The following is an 18,366-nucleotide window of genomic DNA, read 5'->3' on the forward strand; positions in this document are numbered from 1 at the left end:
GCCCCCGTATACAGTATATAACGCCCCCCGTATACAGTATATACCGCCCCCGTATACAGTATATACCGCCCCCGTATACAGTATATACCGCCCCGTATACAGTATATACCGCCCCCGTATACAGTATATACTGCCCCCCGTATATATATACCGCCCCCGTATACAGTATATACCGCCCCCCGTATACAGTATATACCGCCCCCGTATACAGTATATACCGCCCCCGTATACAGTACATACCGCCCCCGTATACAGTATATACCGCCCCCGTATACAGTATATACCGCCCCCGTATACACCGCCCCGCCCCCGTATACAGTATATACCGCCCCCCGTATACAGTATATACCGCCCCCGTATACAGTATATACCGCCCCCGTATACAGTATATACCGCCCCCGTATACAGTATATACCGCCCCCGTATACAGTATATACCGCCCCCCGTATACAGTATATACCGCCCCCCGTATACACCGCACCGCCCCCGTATACAGTATATACCGCCCCCGTATACTGTATATACTGCCCCCGTATACAGTATATACCGCCCCCATAGTATATACCGCCCCCGTATACAGAGCATCGCCCCACGTATACTGTATATACCGCCCCCGTATACAGTATATACCGCCCCCCGTATACAGTATATACCTCCCTTCGTTTACAGTATATACCGCCCCCCGTGTACACTGCACCGCCCCCCGTATACAGAGCACCGCCCCCTGTATACAGAGCACCGCCCCGTATACAGTATATACCGCCCCCCGTATACAGTATATACCGCCCTCGTATACAGTATATACCGCCCCCGTATACAGTATATACCGCCCTCGTATACAGTATATACCGCCCCCGTATACAGTATATACCGCCCCCCGTATACAGTATATACCAACCCCCGTATACAGTATATACCGCCCCCGTATACAGTATATACCGCCCCCGTATACAGAGCACCGCCCCCCGTATACAGTATATACCGCCCCCATAGTATATACTGCCCCCATAGTATATACCGCCCCCGTATACAGAGCACCGCCCCACGTATACAGTATATACCGCCCCCGTATACAGTATATACCGCCCCCGTATACAGTATATACCGCCCCCATAGTATATACCGCCCCCGTATACTGTATATACCGCCTCCATAGTATATACCGCCCCCGTATACAGAGCACCGCCCCCCCGTATACAGTATATACCGCCCCCCGTATACAGTATATACCGACCCCGCGCTGTACTGGGGGACGTACCGGCCGCAGCTGTACCTGGGGATGAAGACGAGGAGCCGGCGGGGGGTGGTGACAGGTGACGTGTGCGGAGACCCCCATAGTATATACCGCCCCCCGTATAATATACCGCCCCCGTATACAGTATATACCGCCCCCGTATACAGTATATACCGCCCCCCCGTACACACCGACACCGTATACACCGACACCGTATACACAGACACCGCGCTGTATTGGGGGACGTACTGGCCGCAGCTGTACCTGGGGATGAAGACGAGGAGCTGGCAGGGGGTGGTGACGTGTGCGGAGAGCCCCCCCATAGTATATACCGCCCCCGTATAATGTACCGCCCCCCCGTATACAGTATACACCGACACCGTATACACCGCGCTGTACTGGGGGACGTACCGACCGCAGGTGTACCTGGGGATGAAGACGAGGAGCCGGCGGGGGAGTGGTGACGTGTGCGGAGCCCCCCATAGTATATACCGCCCCCGTATAATGTACCGCCCCCCCGTATACAGTATACACCGACCCCGTACACACCGCGTTGTACTGGGGGACGTACCGGCCGCAGCTGTACCTGGGGATGAAGACGCGGAGCCGGCGGGGGGTGGTGACAGGTGACGTGTGCGGAGACCCCCCCATAGTATATACCGCCCCCGTATACAGCGTACCGCCCCCGTATACAGCGTACCGCCCCCCGTATAATATACCGCCCCCCTTATACAGTATACACCGACCCCGCGCTGTACTGGGGGACGTACCGGCCGCAGGTGTACCTGGGGATGAAGACGCGGAGCCGGCGGGGGGTGGTGACAGGTGACGTGTGCAGGAGCCCCCCATAGTGTATACCGCCTCCCGTATACAGCGCACCGCCCCCCTTATACAGTATACACCGACACCGCGCTGTACTGGGGGACGTACCGGCTGCAGGTGTACATGGGGATGAAGACGCGGAGCCGGCGGGGGGTGGTGACAGGTGACGTGTGCAGGAGCCCCCCAGAGTATATACTGCCCCCCATATACAGCGCACCGCCCCCCGTATACAGTATGCACCGACCCTGAGCTGTACTGGGGGACGTACCGGCCGCAGCTGTACCTGGGGATGAAGACAAGGAGCCGGCGGGGGGTGATGACAGGTGACGAGTGCGGAGAGCCCCCCATAGTATATACCGCCCCCCATATACAGTATATACTGCCACCCATATATAATATACAGCCCCATCTGTGTCATATACCTCACCCTTGTCTGTATAATATACCACCCCCATATATAATACGTTGCCCCGTCTGTATAATATACCACCCCCCATATATAATACGTTGCCCCGTCTGTATAATATACCACCCCCATATATAATACGTTGCCCCGTCTGTATAATATACCACCCCCCATATATAATACGCCGCCCTGTCAGTATAATATACCACCCCCGTATATAATATACCGCCCCCTGTACACACCGCCGACCCCGTATACACCGCGCTGTACTGGGGGACGTACCGGCCGCAGCTGTACCTGGGGATGAAGACGAGGAGCCGGCGGGTGGTGGTGACAGGTGACTAGTGCGGAGACCCCCATAGTATATACCGCCCCCCGTATACAGTATACACTGCCCCCGTATAATATACCGCCCCCGTATACAGCGCACCGCCCCCGTATACAGTATATTCAGACACCGCGCTGTACTGGGGGACGTACCGGCCGCAGGTGTACCTGGGGATGAAGATGAGGAGCCGGCGGGGGGTGGTGACAGGTGACGAGTGCGGAGACCCCCATAGTATATACCGCCCCCCGTATACTGTATATACCACCGCCCCCCGTATACAGTATACACCGACCCCGCGCTGTACTGGGGGACGTACCGGCCGCAGCTGTACCTGGGGATGAAGACGCGGAGCCGGCGGGGGGTGGTGACAGGTGACGTGTGCAGGAGCCCCCCATAGTATATACCGCCCCCCGTATACTGTATATACCGCCCCCCGTATACAGTATATACCGCCCCCGTATACAGCGCACCGCCCCCCGTATACAGTATATACCGCCCCCGTATACAGCGCACCGGCACCGTATACAGTATATACCGCCCCCGTATACAGTATATACTGACCCCCGTATACAGCGCACCGACCCCCGTATACAGTATACACCGACCCCCGTATACAGTATATACCGCCCCGTATACAGCGCACCGTATACAGTATATACCGCCCCCCGTATACAGTATACACCGACCCCGCGCTGTACTGGGGGACGTACCGGCCGCAGGTGTACCTGGGGATGAAGACGAGGAGCCGGCGGGGGGTGGTGACAGGTGACGAGTGCGGAGACCCCCATAGTATATACCGCCCCCCGTATACAGTATATACCGCCCCCGTATACAGTATATACCGCCCCCCGTATACAGTATATACCGCCCCCCCGTATACAGTATATACCGCCCCCCGTATACAGTATATACCGCCCCCCGTATACAGTATATACCGCCCCCCCCGTATACAGTATATACCGCCCCCGAATACAGTATATACCGCCCCCCGTATACAGTATATACCGCCCCCCATATACAGTATATACCGCCCCCCGTATACAGTATATACCGCCCCCGTATACAGTATATACCGCCCCCCGTATACAGTATATACCGCCCCCGTATACAGTATATACCGCCCCCGTATACAGTATATACCGCCCCCCGTATACAGTATATACCGCCCCCCGTATACAGTATATACCGCCCCCCGTATACAGTATATACCGCCCCCCGTATACAGTATATACCGCCCCCCGTATACAGTATATACCGCCCCCCGTATACAGTATATACCGCCCCCGTATACAGTATATACCGCCCCCGTATACAGTATATACCGCCCCCCGTATACAGTATATACCGCCCCCGTATACAGTATATACCGCCCCCGTATACAGTATATACCGCCCCCCGTATACAGTATATACCGCCCCCCGTATACAGTATATACCGCCCCCCGTATACAGTATATACCGCCCCCGTATACAGTATATACCGCCCCCCGTATACAGTATATACCGCCCCCGTATACAGTATATACCGCCCCCGTATACAGTATATACCGCCCCCGTATACAGTATATACCGCCCCCGTATACAGTATATACCGCCCCCCGTATACAGTATATACAGACCCTGCGCTGTACTGGGGGACGTACCGGCCGCAGCTGTACCTGGGGATGAAGACGCGGAGCCGGCAGGGGGTGGTGACAGGTGACGAGTGTGGAGACCCCCATAGTATATACCGCCCCCCGTATACAGTATATACCGCCCCCCGTATACAGTATATACCGCCCCCCGTATACAGTATATACCGCCCCCCGTATACAGTATATACCGCCCCCGTATACAGTATATACCGCCCCCCGTATACAGTATATACCGCCCCCGTATACAGTATATACCGCCCCCCGTATACAGTATATACCGCCCCCGTATACAGTATATACCGCCCCCGTATACAGTATATACCGCCCCCCGTATACAGTATATACCGCCCCCGTATACAGTATATACCGCCCCCCGTATACAGTATATACCGCCCCCGTATACAGTATATACCGCCCCCGTATACAGTATATACCGCCCCCCGTATACAGTATATACCGCCCCCCGTATACAGTATATACCGCCCCCCGTATACAGTATATACCGCCCCCGTATACAGTATATACCGCCCCCCGTATACAGTATATACCGCCCCCGTATACAGTATATACCGCCCCCCGTATACAGTATATACCGCCCCCGTATACAGTATATACCCCCCGTATACAGTATATACCGCCCCCGTATACAGTATATACCGCCCCCGTATATATATATACTGCCCCCGTATACAGTATATACCGCCCCCCGTATACAGTATATACCGCCCCCTATACAGTATATACCGCCCCCGTATACAGTATATACCGCCCCCGTATACAGTATATACCGCCCCCGTATACAGTATATACCGCCCCCGTATACACCGCCCCGCCCCCGTATACAGTATATACCGCCCCCGTATACAGTATATACCGCCCCCGTATACAGTATATACCGCCCCCGTATACAGTATATACCGCCCCCGTATACAGTATATACCGCCCCCCGTATACAGTATATACCGCCCCCCGTATACACCGCACCGCCCCCGTATACAGTATATACCGCCCCCGTATACTGTATATACCGCCCCCGTATACAGTATATACCGCCCCCATAGTATATACCGCCCCCGTATACAGAGCATCGCCCCCCGTATACTGTATATACCGCCCCCGTATACAGTATATACCGCCCCCCGTATACAGTATATACTTCCCCCCGTTTACAGTATATACCGCCCCCCGTTTACAGTATATACCGCCCCCCGTATACAGAGCACCGCCCCCCGTATACAGAGCACCGCCCCCCGTATACAGAGCACCGCCCCGTATACAGTATATACCGCCCCCCGTATACAGTATATACCGCCCCCGTATACAGTATATACCGCCCTCGTATACAGTATATACCGCCCCCGTATACAGTATATACCGCCCCCCGTATACAGTATATACCGACCCCCGTATACAGTATATACCGCCCCCCGTATACAGTATATACCGCCCCCGTATACAGAGCACCGCCCCCGTATACAGTATATACCGCCCCCATAGTATATACTGCCCCCATAGTATATACCGCCCCCGTATACAGAGCACCGCCCCACGTATACAGTATATACCGCCCCCGTATACAGTATATACCCCCCCGTATACAGTATATACCGCCCCCGTATACAGTATATACCGCCCCCGTATATATATATACTGCCCCCGTATACAGTATATACCGCCCCCCGTATACAGTATATACCGCCCCCTATACAGTATATACCGCCCCCGTATACAGTATATACCGCCCCCGTATACAGTATATACCGCCCCCGTATAAAGTATATACCGCCCCCGTATACAGTATATACCGCCCCCGTATACACCGCCCCGCCCCCGTATACAGTATATACCGCCCCCGTATACAGTATATACCGCCCCCGTATACAGTATATACCGCCCCCGTATACAGTATATACCGCCCCCGTATACAGTATATACCGCCCCCCGTATACAGTATATACCGCCCCCCGTATACACCGCACCGCCCCCCGTATACAGTATATACCGCCCCCGTATACTGTATATACCGCCCCCGTATACAGTATATACCGCCCCCATAGTATATACCGCCCCCGTATACAGAGCATCGCCCCCCGTATACTGTATATACCGCCCCCGTATACAGTATATACCGCCCCCCGTATACAGTATATACTTCCCCCCGTTTACAGTATATAACGCCCCCCGTTTACAGTATATACCGCCCCCCGTATACAGAGCACCGCCCCCGTATACAGAGCACCGCCCCCCGTATACAGAGCACCGCCCCGTATACAGTATATACCGCCCCCCGTATACAGTATATACCGCCCCCGTATACAGTATATACCGCCCTCGTATACAGTATATACCGCCCCCCGTATACAGTATATACCGACCCCCGTATACAGTATATACCGCCCCCCGTATACAGTATATACCGCCCCCGTATACAGAGCACCGCCCCCGTATACAGTATATACCGCCCCCATAGTATATACTGCCCCCATAGTATATACCGCCCCCGTATACAGAGCACCGCCCCACGTATACAGTATATACCGCCCCCGTATACAGTATATACCGCCCCCGTATACAGTATATACCGCCCCCATAGTATATACCGCCCCCGTATACTGTATATACCGCCCCCATAGTATATACCGCCCCCGTATACAGAGCACCGCCCCCCCGTATACAGTATATACCGCCCCCCGTATACAGTATATACCGACCCCGCGCTGTACTGGGGGACGTACCGGCCGCAGCTGTACCTGGGGATGAAGACGAGGAGCCGGCGGGGGGTGGTGACAGGTGACGTGTGCGGAGACCCCCATAGTATATACCGCCCCCCGTATAATATACCGCCCCCGTATACAGTATATACCGCCCCCGTATACAGTATATACCGCCCCCCGTACACACCGACACCGTATACACCGACACCGTATACACAGACACCGCGCTGTACTGGGGGACGTACTGGCCGCAGCTGTACCTGGGGATGAAGACGAGGAGCTGGCAGGGGGTGGTGACGTGTGCGGAGAGCCCCCCCATAGTATATACCGCCCCCGTATAATGTACCGCCCCCCCGTATACAGTATACACCGACACCGTATACACCGCGCTGTACTGGGGGACGTACCGACCGCAGGTGTACCTGGGGATGAAGACGAGGAGCCGGCGGGGGGTGGTGACGTGTGCGGAGCCCCCCATAGTATATACCGCCCCCGTATAATGTACCGCCCCCCCGTATACAGTATACACCGACCCCGTACACACCGCGCTGTACTGGGGGACGTACCGGCCGCAGCTGTACCTGGGGATGAAGACGCGGAGCCGGCGGGGGTGGTGACAGGTGACGTGTGCGGAGACCCCCCCATAGTATATACCGCCCCCGTATACAGCGTACCGCCCCCGTATACAGCGTACCGCCCCCCGTATAATATACCGCCCCCCTTATACAGTATACACCGACCCCGCACTGTACTGGGGGACGTACCGGCCGCAGGTGTACATGGGGATGAAGACGCGGAGCCGGCGGGGGGTGGTGACAGGTGACGTGTGCAGGAGCCCCCCATAGTATATACCGCCCCCCGTATACAGCGCACCGCCCCCCTTATACAGTATACACCGACACCGCGCTGTACTGGGGGACGTACCGGCTGCAGGTGTACATGGGGATGAAGACGCGGAGCCGGCGGGGGGTGGTGACAGGTGACGTGTGCAGGAGCCCCCCAGAGTATATACTGCCCCCCATATACAGCGCACCGCCCCCCGTATACAGTATGCACCGACCCTGCGCTGTACTGGGGGACGTACCGGCTGCAGGTGTACATGGGGATGAAGACGCGGAGCCGGCGGGGGGTGGTGACAGGTGACGTGTGCAGGAGCCCCCCAGAGTATATACTGCCCCCCATATACAGCGCACCGCCCCCCGTATACAGTATGCACCGACCCTGCGCTGTACTGGGGGACGTACCGGCCGCAGCTGTACCTGGGGATGAAGACGCGGAGCCGGCGGGGGGTGATGACAGGTGACGAGTGCGGAGAGCCCCCCATAGTATATACCGCCCCCCGTATACAGCGCACCGCCCCCCATATACAGTATATACTGCCACCCATATATAATATACAGCCCCATCTGTGTCATATACCTCACCCTTGTCTGTATAATATACCACCCCCCATATATAATACGTTGCCCCGTCTGTATAATATACCACCCCCCATATATAATACGCCGCCCTGTCTGTATAATATACCACCCCCGTATATAATATACCGCCCCGCCTGTGTCATATACACCGCCCTGTCTGTATAATATACCGCCCCGCCTGTGTCATATACACCGCCCTGTCTGTATAATATACCGCCCCGTCTGTGTCATCTACGCCACCCCCCATATATAATATACCGCCCCCCATATATAATGTGCCGCCCTGTCTGTATAGTATACCGCCCCCATATATAATATGCCGCCCCGTCATATACGCCGCCCTGTCTGTATAGTATACCGCCCCCATATATAATATACCGTCCCGTCTGTGTCATATACGCCACCCTTGTCTGTATAATATACCACCCCCATATATAATATACCGCCCCGTCTGTCATATATGCCACCCTTGTCTGTATAGTATACCGCCCCGTCTGTGTCATATACGCCATCCTGTCTGTATAATATACCACCCCCTATATATAATATACCGCCCCGTCTGTCATATACGCCACCCTTGTCTGTATAGTATACCGCCCCGTTTGTGTCATATACGCCGCCCCATATATAATATACCGCCCCCCATATATAATGTGCCGCCCTGTCTGTATAATATACCGCCCCCCATATATAATGTGCCGCCCTGTCTGTATAGTATACCACCCCCTATATATAATATACCGCCCCGTCTGTCATATACGCCACCCTTGTCTGTATAGTATACCACCCCCTATATATAATATACCGCCCCGTCTGTCATATACGCCACCCTTGTCTGTATAGTATACCGCCCCGTCTGTGTCATATACGCCGCCCCCCATATATAATATACCGCCCCCCATATATAATGTGCCGCCCTGTCTGTATAATATACCACCCCCTATATATAATATACCGCCCCGTCTGTGTCATATACGCCGCCCTGTCTGTATAGTATACCGCCCCCATATATAATGTGCCGCCCTGTCTATAATATACCGCCCCCCATATATAATGTGCCGCCCTGTCTGTATAATATACCGCCCCCCATATATAATGTGCCGCCCTGTCTGTATAATATACCGCCCCCCATATATAATGTGCCGCCCCGTCTGTATAGTATACCGCCCCCCATATATAATGTGCCGCCCTGTCTGTATAGTATACCGCCCCCATATATAATGTGCCGCCCCGTCTGTATAATATACCGCCCCCCATATATAATGTGCCGCCCCGTCTGTATAATATACCGCCCCCCATATATAATGTGCCGCCCTGTCTGTATAATATACCGCCCCCATATATAATATGCCGCCCCGTCTGTATAATATACCGCCCCCCATATATAATGTGCCGCCCCGTCTGTATAGTATACCGCCCCCCATATATAATGTGCCGCCCTGTCTGTATAATATACCGCCCCCATATATAATGTGCCGCCCTGTCTGTATAATATACCGCCCCCCATATATAATGTGCCGCCCTGTCTGTATAATATACCGCCCCCATATATAATGTGCCGCCCTGTCTGTATAATATACCGCCCCCCATATATAATGTGCCGCCCTGTCTGTATAATATACCGCCCCCCATATATAATGTGCCGCCCTGTCTGTATAATATACCGCCCCCATATATAATGTGCCGCCCTGTCTGTATAATATACCGCCCCCCATATATAATGTGCCGCCCTGTCTGTATAGTATACCGCCCCCATATATAATGTGCCGCCCTGTCTGTATAGTATACCGCCCCCATATATAATGTGCCGCCCCGTCTGTATAATATACCGCCCCCCATATATAATGTGCCGCCCTGTCTGTATAGTATACCGCCCCCCATATATAATGTGCCGCCCTGTCTGTATAATATACCGCCCCCCATATATAATGTGCCGCCCTGTCTGTATAGTATACCGCCCCCATATATAATGTGCCGCCCTGTCTGTATAGTATACCGCCCCCATATATAATGTGCCGCCCTGTCTGTATAATATACCGCCCCCCATATATAATGTGCCGCCCCGTCTGTATAATATACCGCCCCCCATATATAATATGCCGCCCCGTCTGTATAATATACCGCCCCCCATATATAATGTGCCGCCCTGTCTGTATAATATACCGCCCCCCATATATAATGTGCCGCCCCGTCTGTATAGTATACCGCCCCCCATATATAATGTGCCGCCCCGTCTGTATAGTATACCGCCCCCATATATAATGTGCCGCCCCGTCTGTATAATATACCGCCCCCCATATATAATGTGCCGCCCTGTCTGTATAATATACCGCCCCCATATATAATGTGCCGCCCCGTCTGTATAGTATACCGCCCCCATATATAATGTGCCGCCCCGTCTGTATAATATACCGCCCCCCATATATAATGTGCCGCCCTGTCTGTATAATATACCGCCCCCATATATAATGTGCCGCCCCGTCTGTATAGTATACCGCCCCCATATATAATGTGCCGCCCTGTCTGTATAGTATACCGCCCCCATATATAATGTGCCGCCCTGTCTGTATAGTATACCGCCCCCATATATAATGTGCCGCCCCGTCTGTATAATATACCGCCCCCCATATATAATGTGCCGCCCTGTCTGTATAGTATACCGCCCCCATATATAATGTGCCGCCCCGTCTGTATAGTATACCGCCCCCATATATAATAGGCCGCCCCTCCCCCATCCCTGGCGCCCCTGTATAACGTCTCCTGTGCTTCTTGTAGGGCTGATGTGGCTCTCGCAGTCGGGGGCCCCGTCTCTCCGCCACACGTGTGAGCAGGGCGATGGTCTGGCACGGTACGGGTGGCTGATGCACGATGGACTCAACTTTGGCATCCAGGAGATTAAAGACTCTGGTTTCACCCTGCGGACAGAGGTCGTGAAGAGACCTGGAGGGCAACATGGCGGAGACTGGAGCTGGAGGATAGTGGGGACCCCCGATGTGAGGAAACCATTACACTGGTGACAATGGTGCTGTGCGCAGAGCAGGGTGGGACGCACTACTTACTGACCTCCTCTCCCCCATCCCAGGATGTGTCGTCCCCCGCACGGCTGGTGTCCATCCTGTTCTATGTGGCCACAGACGGTCAGGGCTCGCTGACGCCTCACATGGACGGCAGAGATCGCCTCAACCTGGTGACCGGAACATCTGAGGAACTGGGGCGTTTCCGCATCCACCTTCCCAAACCCGAAGGGGGAGCCGGGGGACAGATAAGGTGAGTGGTCCTGTATGTAGATGTGGTACTACACCACCCAGCATGCCCGCACTCCTCACATCTACAGGGTTATGTGTGCACAGTGTACACTGGCCTGACCTAACCCCCTCTACTCTGCTTATAAAAAGTCTACACACCCCTGTAAAATCCCTGGGTTCTTCCTTGTAGAACCAACATACAGGAGCGATAAAATGAAGATGATTACTCCCTGACACACAATACAGTGAATGCCAGAAATCACCTGGTGCACAAGGTCGCAAAACAAACGTTTATTACAGTACTAGATGGTGACCCGATTCTAACGCATCGGGTATTCTAGAATATGCATGTCCCCGTAGTATATGGACAATGATGATTCCAGAATTCGCGGCAGACTGTGTCCGTCGCTGATTGGTCGAGGCAACCTATATGACATCATCGTGACCATGGCAACCATTATATCATCTACATCGATACTGTGCCCGTCACTGATTGGTCGAGGCGAATTCGCGGCAGACTGTGTCCGTCGCTGATTGGTCGAGGCAACCTTTATGACATCATCGTCGCCATGCTGTGCCCGTCGCCTGGCGGCCTCGACCAATCAGCGACGCGGGATTTCCAGGACAGACAGACGGAAAAACCCTTAGACAATCTATATATATAGATGTAGTGAAGTATGTATGTACAGTATGTGTATATGTATGGGTGTGTGTATGTATGTGTATATATATGTATGTGTGTGTATGTATGCATGTATATGTATGGGTGTGTATATGTATGTTTACCCGTGTTTTTGCATATTTGTATGTCACTTTTTTATTTCCATATTTTTATACCTTTTAATGTAAGCACTGTACCTTTTCTGTTAAAGCTTAAACGTTTAATAAGTTGGAACCTTGTATGCTCTAAAGAATCCATAGCCTTACACCATGTATCAAATTATTATGCAAATTACATTTTTCCAGGACGTCCCTCCTGACAGCACCCCGGAGGACGTCCTCCTCCTCCTCGCAGGGACAGGAATCACACGAGAGTTCAAATATCCGGTTCCACCCACCGAACCCCAGTGTTTTTCCTGTCCCTGCACGGAGGGACACACGCAGAGAAGCAGCAGGCTTACCGGGCTCAGGAGGATCGGGCGGGCCCTCCAAACCTTCCTCCTGTCAAGCGGCCCAGGGTCGAAACTCCCCGGTGGGGAGTCCCTCTACCCCAAAGGCCCGGAGCGGACGAGGCTCCGGGATCGAACCGCTCCTCCCGGTGGGAGGCTCTCGGTTCAGGACGCGGCGACGATCCATCAGCGTCTCCCTTAGTCAGTGAGCGCTGCTTCGGACGCTTCGGTATCGGCACTTCCGTGTATGGGGAGTCGCGTCACTTCCGGTCTCATCGGAGCCAGCAGAACGTCATTTCCGGTGGCGTTCCACGAGCAGTAAAGCAGAACGCTCCAGCGGAGAAAGCCGACAGAGCGGTCGCTATTGCGCTAGCGTCCTGCACCTGTGGAGGAGGATTCAACTATTCTGCTACAGGCAATGGAAGAAAGAAACGCCGAGGAGGGGGTAAGCCTGCCCTGGGCAGTACACCCCTTGTATACAGGAAATCCCTCGTTCCATCTAGCCTATTCTCCCTATCTTATGTTGTCTAGGATAAGGGAAACCCCGCTGCTCCCCCGGTCACGACTAAAAAATCTGGGAAGGTCACGGTGAAAAGCTACAGATGTCCCGTATGCCATATCAAACTTCCAGATTCCCATGGCAAGACCCTCTGTGACTCCTGCACGTCTAAAATCATGAAGGATGAGCAGTCATCACTATTTACTGAGATGAGATCCCTTATCCGGGAGGAAGTACAGGCTTCTATAGCCAGCCTATCACATTCTCGGCCTTCAAGTCCCATACCTGGTCGCAAGCGGGCCAGGAAAGAGGAGGCACAGGAGGAGCCAGAGTATTCATCGGATGAAGGTTCCGAGCCTAGGGACTCTCTATCAGAGGAGGAAGGAGAGATTCCCGTAGAAAACCAGGACCGGGGCAGAAAGTACCTCTTCCGTTCTGAAGAGACAGATGAACTGGTCCAGGCGGTCAGGAGTACTATGCAGGTCGAAGACACTGCTAAGCCCCAGTCCAGACAGGACTTAATGTTCGGGGGTCTTGTGGCACGGAACCAGACTGTGTTACCCTTTTCACTATCACTCGGGCTTCAGGAGACTCCCGTACCATAATAAATTTAAAACCTTTGAACCATTGGGTGAGACACAAAAGGTTCCGCATGGAATCCATTCGCTCAGCAATCCCTCTTATAAATCAAAACGCGGTCATGTGCACTATCGACCTAAAAAGGGCCTACTACCAGGTCCCAGTACATCCTTTATCTCAGAACCTACTAAGATTTGCAGTAGCTCTGCCATCTCGGATATACCATTATCAATTTCAGGGCCTTCCCTTCGGTCTGGCTTCTGCTCGTATTTTTACCAAGCTTGTATCAGAGATGGTGGCCTTTCTAAGGAATCAAGGCATCATAATAATTCCGTATTTAGACGATTTCCTTCTCGTGGCAGATTCCGTAAAGCTGCTAGAAGATCACTCAGAGCGGACCATTGCTCTAATGAGACATCTCGGATGGGTAATAAACTGGCAGAAATCCGATCTCGTACCAGAACAGAGGAAAACCTTCCTGGGAGTGCTTTTGGACTCCAGACGCAGAATATCTTTATTACCCGACCTCAAGCGAATGATAGTCCAGACTCGAGTTCGATACCTGTTGGAACATCGAGTCACCATAAGGACGGCTATGAAGGTTCTAGGACTAATGACAGCCTGTATACCATGCGTCAGATGGGCACAGGCACATGCAAGGCAGCTACAGAAGCAGATCTTGGTCACCTGGGATCGACGTCAGTCATCACTGGAGGCTCCACTAAGGCTATCTGGTCTAACACGAAGATCCCTCACCTGGTGGATGCGATCAGAAAATCTAAAGGTGGGAGTTCTGTGGATCACTTCTCCTTACGTAATCATTACTACGGACGCCAGCGCATGGGGCTGGGGAGCTCATCTACAAGGGAAAATTTTGCAAGGCAGGTGGCCAGAAAATATAAAAAACAGATCGTCCAATTTCAGAGAACTCTACGCGGTATGGCAAGCTCTAAGACACAATCAGCGCAGTCTCTCAGATTGTCACGTAAGAATATTCTCAGACAATGTAACAACAGTCTCATTCCTGAACCATCAGGGGGGTCCAAGATTTCAACCACTGCAGGACCTAGCAGAGACAATCTTCAGCTGGGCAGAAGACACGGTGTTATCCATAACAGCGATCCATTTAGAAGGATCTCAGAACATGGTAGCGGATTATCTAAGCAGGCGGAACCTGTGCCCAACAGAGTGGGAATTGGAACAGAGCATATTTCGAAGATTGTGTCTCAGATGGGGAACTCCCAACATCGACTTATTCGCAAGCAGGAGGAACGCGAAGACTCCAAGATTCTTCTCTCTGAACCCCTCGGACTTACCAGAAGGAGTGGATGCTCTGAGCCATCGATGGGATCAACCTCTGTCATACGCATTTCCACCACTGGCGTTAATTCCCGCTGTGCTACGGAAGATCAAAGAAGATCAGGCAGTAGTCATACTGATCGTACCATATTGGCCAAGAAGGAGCTGGTTTCCAGTGCTGGGGAATCTAGCAATCGACAATCCAGTCGAATTGCCTATCAGAGGGAAGGTCATTCACCAGGGTCCAGTGTATCACCCAGACCCAAGCAAACTCCGTCTTTCAGCCTGGATCCTGAAAGGGACATCCTGAAGTCAAAAGGATTGTCAGACCAGGTCATATCCACTATCCAGGGTAGTAGGAAACCAGTTACCTCAGCCATCTACTGTAAGATCTGGAAACGCTTTTGCCTAGAGGGAGGCAGGTCTGACGTGGTATCTGACTCTCCGGACATCCCGGGTATCTTAGACTTTCTACAAAAAGGGTTTAATCTGGGTCTTCGTCCTAGCACATTGAAGGTCCAGGTGTCAGCGCTAAGTGCATTCCTGGATTACCCTTTGGCATCTCACCCATGGATTATGAGGTTCATTAGAGCCACTCAGAGAATGCGTCCCTCCATTAGACAACTGTCTCCATCTTGGGACCTTAACTTGGTTCTTAGGGCCTTATGCAAGGGCGTCTACTCTTCCGGGGAGAATATGCCTATTCCTATCCTCACTCGTAAAATAGCTTTCTTAGTGGCGATCACTACGGCTAAGAGAGTGGGAGAGATTCAGGCTCTTTGTATCAGGGATCCTTACCTACAGATCAGGGAAGACTGCCTAATCCTGAAACTAGATCCAGCCTTTATCCCGAAGGTAGCTTCTAATAAGAATAGAAACCAGGAAATTATTCTCCCTTCATTTTGTAATAATCCAGCTAATGACAAAGAAAGGGCCCTCCATTCTCTGGATGTTAGGCAAGGGGTACTAGACTACTTAAAAGCCACAGAATCTTGGCGTTTAGATTCCAACCTTTTTATTCTGTTCGGTGGAAAGAATAAGGGTAAGAAGGCCTCTAAGGCCTCCATCGCACGTTGGATCACTAATGTGATCTCAGACGCTTATAGGTCAGAAGGTATCTCTCCCCCTTCAGGTTTAAAAGCTCATTCCACCCGAGGTGTTTCTGCCTCCTGGGCGGAGCGTGCGGGAGCCTCGGTAGAACAGATCTGTAACGCCGCAACGTGGGCTAGGGCTGACACTTTCTGTAGACATTATAAGCTTGATGTAACTTCCGGTCAGCACACGGCTTTTGGGAGAAAGGTCCTCCAAGCGGTAATCCCACCCTGAGGAGGTCCTTTGGTACTCTCCGGGGTGCTGTCAGGAGGGACGTCCTGGAAAATAGGTATTAGTCATACCGGTAATTATGTTTCCAGGAGTCCATACTGACAGCACTGGTAGTTCCCCCCCATGTATGTAATAATCTCAGGTATATTCAGACTTGTGCCTATATATATTATTTGTAATGTAATTAAGTCATTAAAATTTTATTTGCATTATTCCATGTTTGGTTCTTGTTACAACACTGAGGTTCGGTGGGTGGAACCGGATATTTGAACTCTCGTGTGATTCCTGTCCCTGCGAGGAGGAGGAGGACGTCCTCCGGGGTGCTGTCAGTATGGACTCCTGGAAACATAATTACCGGTATGACTAATACCTATTTTCTCGGATTTTCCTAATGTTCGGTGCAAATGACAGTCAGTCTAATAAAAGTCATCACCCGTTAGATTATACATCGAATTTTATTGAAGAAACCTCCCAATGATAACAGTAAAATCAATCAAAATGAATAAAACCCCACAATGCACTGCTCCAAATTATTAGGCACAGTAGAATTTCTAAACATTTGATATAAAGAACTGAAAAGTCTCATTTGTGGAATTTGCAGCATTAGGAGGTCACATTCACGGAACAAAAAAGCTATTTAACTCCAAACCTCCTAACAGCCAAGTTACATGTAACATAGGACCCTTCTTTGCTGTCACCTTCACAATTCTTGCAACCATTGATCTTGTGAGTTTTCGGAGAGTTTCTTCTTGTATTTCTTCCCTCCCAGAGCCGCTGCCTTGATGTGAACGGCCTCCCACCCTCATAGATCTTTGGCTTGATGATTCTTCAAAGGTTCTCTATAGGGTTGAGGTCAGGGGAAGATGGCGGCCGCACCATGAGTTTATCTCCTTTTATGCCCATAGCAGCCAATGACTCAGAGGTTTCTTTGCAGCATGAGATGGGGCATTGTCAGCATGAAGATGATTTTGCTCCTGGTTTCTGCTTTTAGACCATGGAAGAAAGTTGTCAGTCAGAAACTCTATATACTTTGCAGCGGTCATTTTCACACCTTCAGGAACCTTAAAGGGTCCCACCAGCTGTTTCCCCATGATTCCGGCCCAAAACATGATTTCTCCACCTCCTTGCAGACGTCGCAGTCTTGTTGGGACATGGTGGCCATCCACCAACCATCCACTACTCCATCCATCTGGACCATCCGGGGTTGCTCCACAGTCATCATTAAACAAGACTGTTTGGAAATTAGTCTTCATGTATGTCTGGGCCCACTGCAACCGTTTCTGCTTGTGGCCGAATAGTAGGTTTATGCACCTCAGCAAGCCTTTGAAGGATCATGCACATTGAGGTTCAAGGGACTCCAGAGGCACCAGCAGCTTCAAATATCTGTTTGCTGCTTTGAAATGGTATTTTGGCAGTGAATTTGTCTGGCAGAAACCTTCCTTGTGAAAATAAAAACTTGGGGGCTACAATATCTTTTTTGTGGAAAAAAAATATTTTTTATTTTCACGACTCTGCATTCTAAACTTCTGTGAAGCACTTGGGCATTCAAAGTTCTCACCACACATCTAGATAAGTTCCATGGGGGGTCTAGTTTCCAAAATGGGGTCACTTGTGGGGGATTTGTACTGTTTAGGCACATCAGGGGCTCTGCAAACGTGACATGGTGTCCGATCTCAATTCCAGACAATTCTACATTGAAAAAGTAAAACGGCGCTCCTTCACTTCTAAGCTCTGCGGTGCGCCCAAACAGTGAT

At 51.9% G+C, this 18,366-nt stretch overlaps 1 protein-coding gene across 8 annotated transcripts in view; it reads left to right on the forward strand.

Moving 5' to 3' along the window:
* The window catches only part of MOGS (mannosyl-oligosaccharide glucosidase), a 49,866-nt gene that overhangs the window by 15,899 nt on the left and 15,601 nt on the right, over window positions 1–18,366 (forward strand). For 7 of the 8 annotated variants that reach the window (XM_069745000.1, XM_069745008.1, XM_069745005.1 and 4 more), the window contains 2 exons: window positions 11,334–11,551; window positions 11,641–11,825. In XM_069745000.1, the coding sequence (XP_069601101.1) occupies window positions 11,334–11,551; window positions 11,641–11,825 (403 nt within the window). Of the gene's footprint in view, window positions 1–2,698; window positions 2,800–11,333; window positions 11,552–11,640; window positions 11,826–18,366 lie in introns of those variants that run through there. The other variant, XM_069745006.1, reaches the window with a different exon arrangement.

This window comes from Ranitomeya imitator, chromosome 1, assembly GCF_032444005.1.
Source record: "Ranitomeya imitator isolate aRanImi1 chromosome 1, aRanImi1.pri, whole genome shotgun sequence".
In the NCBI taxonomy this organism is placed as follows: domain Eukaryota; kingdom Metazoa; phylum Chordata; class Amphibia; order Anura; family Dendrobatidae; genus Ranitomeya; species Ranitomeya imitator.